At 37.7% G+C, this 7,952-nt stretch overlaps 1 protein-coding gene across 1 annotated transcript; it reads left to right on the forward strand.

Moving 5' to 3' along the window:
• Positions 1-2,442: 2,442 nt before the first annotated feature.
• On the forward strand, positions 2,443-6,573 carry LOC137171056 (cyclin-dependent kinase 2-associated protein 1). The gene is made up of 4 exons (XM_067574791.1): positions 2,443-2,660; positions 4,365-4,465; positions 6,115-6,241; positions 6,337-6,573. Exons 1-4 carry the CDS (start codon positions 2,594-2,596, stop codon positions 6,402-6,404), a joined length of 363 nt encoding a protein of 120 aa, XP_067430892.1. The 5' UTR covers positions 2,443-2,593; the 3' UTR covers positions 6,405-6,573.
• Positions 6,574-7,952: the final 1,379 nt, after the last annotated feature.

The raw sequence follows: 7,952 nt of genomic DNA on the forward strand, positions 1-7,952 counted from the left end.
AGGATGTTTAACAGAAAAGCAGCAAATATTCACATTAGATTAGTTGGATCTGGAAAATGTTTTGCATTTTTGCTTGAAAAAAATATGTAAATGATTATAAAACCAATGATTTTCTATTGAACGCAGATAAATCGACTAATCGTTAAAGCTCAGATTTTTATCTTGTTTATGTAATAAATATTTACCTCAATGCAACACTGACTCGTCTTTTATCTTCTGAGATTTTCACTTTCATTTTTCCAGGAATCATATGACTCGTATTTGCTGTGTTGACACATAAATGAAATAAACAGTTTGTGTCTGCCAACGTCTCCACTTCACAAAGTTTGTTTGTCATTATATTTTATGTTTTATAACGATTAGACTGTCTTTTTTAAATTGTACTTTTAAATTATACCTTTTAACTTATTTTAATACTTTTTTTGTCTTTCATTTCTTTGATTTATTTTGCTTTTATACACATACTTATATACTATGTAAGCTTTTGACAAAGTGCTCTTTATTTTCTGAATCATTAGACTTATCTTTTTTTAAAAATTGTACCATTATATGTACCTGTTAACTTATTTTAATACCTTTTCTCTTTCATTTCATTGATCTATTATGCTTCTATACTTACATTTATGAATACTTATATATTTTTGATGAGACAGATATGTGATGTGTTGTATCTGACTTTAGCTTTTATACTTCATAAATACTAATATACTATATTTTTGATAACAGCACTCCTGCATTGTGTACTTGTTATGTACCTGATGTGTACTGTGGTACTGTTTAACTATTATCTTTTTAAATTGTACCTTTATATTTACCTTTTAACTTATTTTTATACGGTTTGTCTTTCATTTCATTGATTTATTTTGCTTTTACACACTAAATACTGTTTTTCTGGTCTTTTCTTTGTATTTTCTGAGCTGTTCAGACTATCTGCTCCTTTGTGGAGGCCTTACTACTGCATCACTGGGGTCCCAGTCACAACACTAACAGCCAGGACTGGGCCAAACCTTGTACTGGTGTCAAACCATGTGGCCAAAAGGGACCGAAGGGATATAAAGAGGGTCCAACAGACTCCTCCAAATCTAATCTCATTTGAATGGAAGGAGAGCAGATCCTCAGTCTCATGTCTGCAAAAACTAAATGTGCTTTAAGTTTAAATCTATGTTTCTGGTTTCTGTTAGTTCATGCAAAAATTCAACAGTTTCATATATCAGTGGGTTTAGTAATGGACGTACAGACAAAGACAGGAATCAGCAAACTGCTTCCAGCTCTTGTTTTCTGTGAAAAGCACTGAAACAAAAGCGTTTCATTGTACAAACCCAGCAGAGAAAATGTAAACTCTAACTTTAAAATAAATATACCTACACTAAGTTTATCATCCTACTTTCTAACTGCAGTTTCTTGCTTTTTAAATGTGTAAAATATGAAGGAAAATTAGTTATGACGTAACAAGTAATGTTGACTAAATATCTGAAAAATGTGTGTAAAGTCATGTTAAACGTGTGTGAATTTCATCATTTTATAGTGTTAATCATGTTTTTTAAAATGTTTTTCTTGATATAACATGTGTTACACCATATTTGGTGACCCATAAGATCCTGTGACCTGCATTGTTGGAGGATCTGCTCAGATCCTTCAGTGGTTCTCGAACTTTTTCATGTCCAGGACCCCTAAACTGACACAATTAGACCCCCATCTGATAAGATTTTTCCTTTAGATGTTTTATTACAGAAAGTGTATGAAACCCATGAAGAAAATACTCATACATTGTCATTGTGTTACTGATGAAATTATGGTGGAGATAAATTATTCCCCTTTTTGCTGAGGACCCCCTGAAACCCCCTCAAGGACCTCTGGGGGTCCCCGGACCCCACTTTGAGAACCACTGCTTTACTTAAGTGTAAGTATCGATACCACAATGTAAAAATACTTCATTACAAGTGAAAATCCTTAGTAAAAGTATAGAAGCATTACCACATAAATTTACTTAAAGTCTTAATTTTGCAGATTTTCTGTAAAATTAATACTTTTACTTAAATTAGGATTTTAAATGCAGGATTTTTACTTGTAATAAAGTACATTTTCATTGTATTTCCTTTTCTGTTTGCAGCTGCCTTTTATTAAATCAAAATGTGAGGCTTTTGATTAATTTCTTGCACTGCACTTTAACTTAAATTCTTGTATTTTATCTTTCTTATTCTATTTTTCCTTATTTTTTATTTTGTATTTTCTTAACTCTTTAATAACCGTCTTTATATGCGTTTAAATGTCCCTTTAATAATGTGTTTCTTTCGCACTTTCAGCGCGTTACGTGAAGCACTTTGAATTGCTTTATTGTTGAAACGTGCTATACAAATAAACTCTCCTGTGATAAACTTGCCTTGTGGTATTTATACTTCTACTTAGAGTACTTCTTCCAACATGGGTCACCAAATACGTCGTAACACCCACAATGGATAGTTGCAGTGTTAGAAAGCACAGTGGGTGTCAATATAAAGTGACGGCCATATTTGCCGGTGCCGCTGTTGTAAACAAAAAGTGAGAGACAGACGCTTCACTGAATTTCGGGTCATTTTTATTTCTTTAATTTACAATGTCTCTGGGAATGTCTTACAAACCCAACGTCCATCAGCACATTCCGGGAACTTCTGGGAACCAGGGTAAGGCGAAAACGGCGGAGAAAATCAAAGTATCCGACCGTTAAATCGACCGTTAAATTCGGGGTCTCGGAGAATACCTGGAGAAAGACCGTGTCTGTAGTTTTTGTCCAGTTATATATATAGGGTCAGATCCTGGGAGCTAGGCTAATTCATATCCGCCATTATTACTAATGTAAAAGAGCGCCATCCGCGGCATCAGCCGTTGGAGAAAGACGGTTGGGATGTGAAACGAGAAGGCGACGGTTCCGTAACGGTCGTTATCCGCCGTCCGGGGTCCCGGTCCCGCCGGGTGGGTGCCGTTACACGGTGACAAAAATGTATCACTTCTGTCTTCTTGAGCCAGCCTTGTTCCGTTTCCTCCATGATGCTCCTCGGTCGGAGCTGCTGATTGATCTGCCTCTGAGGGCTCTTTATGACTCTTCGAGGACATCTCGTGTTGGAGGCTGAATACTGCAGTTTATTCACAAATCAGTTCAAATACTACGAGTGTAGGAAGAAGTACTCACATACTGAAGTAAAAGTACCAATACGGCGATGTAAAAATACTATGAGAAACCCTACTTAAGTAAAAGTATTTAAATATTATGAGCTTGATGTAGTTAAAGTATTGCAGTAAAAGTAGTGGTTTGGTCCCTCTGACTGATATATTATTATATATGACATCATTAGATTATTAATAGTGAAGCATCAGTGTTAGAGCAGCATGTTACTGTTTCAACTACTTTATATACAGTTAGCTAGTTTAGTCCACTGGTTCCCAACCTAGGGGTCGGGGCCCTCCAAAGGGTCACCAGATAAATCTGAGGGGTGGTGAGATGATTAATGGGAGAGGAAAGAAGAAAAAACAAAGTTCTGATACACAAATCTGTTTTCAGTTTTTGTACTTTTTCTCTAATCTTTGCTTTTTATTGATCATCAATCATTTGAACATTTATTGAAATGAAAGCATGTGAGAAGTTCAGAGGGAAAAATCACTATTTGGTGGAGCTGTTAAAGTCGAGATGAAATGAAAAATGCCTTTTTAACCCTTTTAGATGACATCCCCGGTCATATTATGCACATATTTAACAATATATGCCAAAAAATACAAAAAAATTCGATCGATTTCATTGTATTGTTGTATCAAAAATCTAATTACGTTTTCTTCCTGTAAAACTAAATATGAGGTGTGCTGACGTCATCTTGAACCCGTTAATCGAGCTTCAACTTTCAGCAGCACAGAGCTAAAATTCATTATGTCACGTTCACTTTTCAACATTCAAATCAAACTGCTCCCAACGTTATAACCTGTCTGTCTATCTTATCCTAATACATCATGATACGGCAGTCAGATACTCTCGAAATGCCCTTTCATCTGGACTTTAACAACTCATAGACATGTGAAATGTGACCCCGACTACACACTGCTTTTTGTAAGACGGTGGGAAACCACTGGTTTCATCTTTAACAATGTGTTGTATTTTAAAAGCTTGTTATATTATCCATTGTGTCAAATCTTCATCTGAAAAGTAACTAAAGCTGTTAAATAAATGTAGTGGAGTAGAAAGTACAATATTCGGAAATACTTGGAAATACTCAAGTAAAGTACAAATACCAACTAACCATCAATCTGTGAGTTATTGATATAATATTGTATTAGTTGTTTGTAGAGCTGCAGTGATTAGTGATTGTGATTTGTGTTTTGTTTTTTTGATGTGTGGACAGTTGGAAACCTTCAGTCTCCCTCAGCAGCCAACTTGGCCACGTTGCAGTCCTACAGGCCCCTTCTGAGCGACTATGGACCTCCATCTCTGGGATTCTCACAGGTAACCGCTTCTGAGCTCAAATCTGACACATCACGCAAACATTTCCATCTAGCAATTTAGTTTTGTACCAAAAAAGAACAAACAGCAACTCAAAAATAACGGTCAGAGTTGAAGCAGCAGAGGCTCTGGATCCCAGACGTCCCATAAATCACCAATGTCTCTCAAATTCCATGCTTCCAGTTTGTAACTCAGGCTTTCCTTTATTTATTTATTTATTCATATATTTATAAAATCCCTTCAGTTTTGGCTTCAAACACAAAATTTCACACAAAACAAGAGCTGTAATCTACAACAAAGACTGAAAGGAAGCAGGGAAACCACTCGCACCGACATTCATTCTGTCTTTTAGAGGCTCGTACGAGTGATTTAAGAAAATTCGTGTCACTCATACTAATCATGAGATACGAACAACATGAAGAGTAGTTCAGACGAGTCCTGAACAGAGTCTCTGCATTTCTTCACAAGGGGAAAAACTTGTTTGACAAACATAGCTGCCAATTTACTGAGAGTTTTTTTTAGATTTTTAGAGTTTTATTGTCATATTTTGGCAGCTTCCATATTTCAGTAGTAAATAGCCGCTATACACGGCTGCTCAGAAAGTCCCTGGTTGGCTGTCTCGGTGTGAGCACTGATTGAATTTGTTAATTAGTCCCGCCCCCTCTCGTCGCACTGCCAGTTTGGTCTCCGTCGCCAGCTATCCCAGCATGCTTTGTGCAGCGAATTAGTTGCTTCCCATAGACGATGAACAAGTTCTTCTACCGCGGGGCGGCACCGTCAGGCTGTTCGTGCAGGTTTCTGTCCAGCATCATGTCGTGTTGCAGCTGACAGTGTAACATCATCTACTCTAATATCTCTGTGACGCTCACATGACCACCTCTCATATTAGTCATGGAGCCTGGAGTCTGTCACACTGAAGCTGAAGTCCTTTAATACGACTTCTGACACCCTTAAACATGTTTTTATCTGCTCATTTCTGACAGCAGGACCAGAAGTTCTGCAGTTTCCCTCGTTTTAACTGTTTGGGAACATTTTTGTTAGTTAAACTCGCCCACAAACGCAGCGAAACATGTCGCCTCATATGGCAATTTAAGGGACGTCAATTATACTTATGAAGAAATCTCAGGAACATTCGCCTCCTCACGATCAGGTGACGTCCATCAGGCTGAAACGAGCCATTTACGACAACTTCGGGCAGTTAAGAGAGTTTGTTGAATCCAACTTGCAACACTCGTACGAAATATGTTCTTGCATGAGGCCCAGCGTTACCTGCCTGACCCCAATGACATCACCAGGGTTGTTTTTTCAGTCTTTAGAAAGCAGCCACAGATGTTTTCAACTAGTCTTAACGGCAAGTAAACTGATCTTGATGTGTAAAACTGGAGGAGTGCCCCTTTTTTAATTGCTTTGTAACAATAATTCATGTTTATTAACTTAAATATTACTTGAATATTACTAAAATGGACAAAAATGTCTGTTAGCACATAAATATGAAGATTTGCCCCCCATGTGTGTGTTTTCTTATCATTTTTGGCAAGTAATTGGAAGCTTATTCACCTACTGTACCGACTGTAATGTTCTCTGGATTAGACTTCCTTCCGCGTATTGAAGATGTGTTGAACCTGGCTTATCTTACTGTGTTTGCTCTCCAGGGCTCCACCGGGAGCCAAGTGCCTCAGAACAAATATGCAGAGCTGCTGGCCATCATCGAAGAGCTGGGAAAGGAGATCAGGCCTACATATGCTGGAAGTAAGAGCGCAATGGAGAGACTGAAAAGAGGTAATGTTAGTTAACCTCCATACTTCAAACAATTCAAGCGCTAAATGTAATTCACACGGTTTGTTCATCTAAACGGTGCGGGTCTTTCTTCACAGGAATAATCCACGCCAGAGGGCTGGTGCGTGAATGCTTGGCTGAGACCGAGAGAAACGCGAGGTCCTAGCTACGAACACACACAACACACACACAACACACACACAACACACACACATTCCTCCCTGCAAGAAGAACTAACAGTTGTGCGTCTTATGAAAAAAAAACCAAAAAAAAAAAAACCTGCATGGCATTTCCTTTGAGAAGAGGAAGTAAATGAAGAAAGGATGGGAAAACAAGCTCAAGGGGAGAACAACAACAACAACTAAAAAAAAAACATCACGCAATTCATGACTCGTGTGGGTTCTGGAGGATCATTTAAATCATGTGTGGATTAATGGAGATGAGAGGATATCATGTGTTTTTATTGCCCCACTTTTAGGGATCTCAGTTTTAACTTCATATTTAAAATGTTGATTTATGCATGCGAACGGGCCCGTGGGTTAAGTGTAGACACTGCATGGCTTGTATTGGGGGGGTGGTGGGTGGTTGGTGGGTGGGGGGGGTTAGTGGGGGGGGGGGGGGGGGGGGGGGGGGGGGGGTAGATGGAGAAGAATTGTGTTTTGATAGTATTTGGTCTGTTTTTCAGACTCCTAATAACACACATGACTGAATGAGTGAGGGACAGAAATGTGCCAAATGCATTGGTTCATTCGTGTTGAGGTCGATTTTGGTATTAAAAAAAAAAAAAAAAAGGAAAATGCTGTTAACTTGCATCTTTGTATGTATTTATTACTCAGTGTAATAAATTGTATTTTCAATATAGTTGTCATTGTGATTCATTGTGTTTCAGGTATTTATCATCAGTAAGTACATTTACTCACCTGCTGTACTTGTACTTTACTTGAGTATTTCCATGTGATGCTACTTTATACTTCCACTCCACTACATTTCAGAGGGAAATATTGTACTTTCTACTCCACTACATTTATTTGACAGCTTTAGTTACTTTTCAGATGAAGATTTGACACAATGGATAATATAACAAGCTTTTAAAATACAACACATCATTAAAGATGAAACCAGTGGTTTCTTACAAAAAGCAGTGTGTAGTCGGGGTCACATTTCACATGTCTATGAGTTGTTAACAGCTCCACCAAATAGTGATTTTTCCCTCTAAACTTCTCACATGCTTTCATTTCAATAAATGTTCAAATGATCCAATATTTCACCAAAAATCAAAGATTAGAGAAAAAGTCCAAAAACTGAAAACAGATTTGTGTATCAGAACTTTGTTTTTTCTTCTTTCCTCTCCCATTAATCATCTCACGACCCCTCAGATTTATCTGCTGACCGTTAAGAGGGGCCTGACCCCTAGGTTGGGAACCAGTGGACTAAACTAGCTAACTGTATATAAAGTAGTGTAAACTAGCTCCACCTCCAGCAGCTACAACAGTAACATGCTGCTCTAACGCTGATGCTTCACTATTAATAACCTAATGATGTCATATATAATAATATATCAGTCAGAGGGATAAAATGAGAACTTTTACTTTAAATTATCAGCTCATTCAGTCACAGAGGGTTTCCGGTGCTCATTTGTATCCATCAGTCTGTGCAACAAGAACTGTGACAACAGGATAAAACAGTTGTGAAGGCCAAACACCATCATCATCAT

Source organism: Thunnus thynnus, chromosome 19 (assembly GCF_963924715.1).
Source record: "Thunnus thynnus chromosome 19, fThuThy2.1, whole genome shotgun sequence".
In the NCBI taxonomy this organism is placed as follows: domain Eukaryota; kingdom Metazoa; phylum Chordata; class Actinopteri; order Scombriformes; family Scombridae; genus Thunnus; species Thunnus thynnus.

Coding starts and splice junctions, on each gene's coding strand:
- LOC137171056 (XM_067574791.1), top strand. CDS start 2,594: ATGTCTCTGGGAATGTCTTACAAACCCAACGTCCATCAGCACATTCCG. Junction 2,661..4,364: donor GGGAACTTCTGGGAACCAGG/GTAAGGCGAAAA, acceptor ATGTGTGGACAG/TTGGAAACCTTCAGTCTCCC. Junction 4,466..6,114: donor CATCTCTGGGATTCTCACAG/GTAACCGCTTCT, acceptor TTTGCTCTCCAG/GGCTCCACCGGGAGCCAAGT.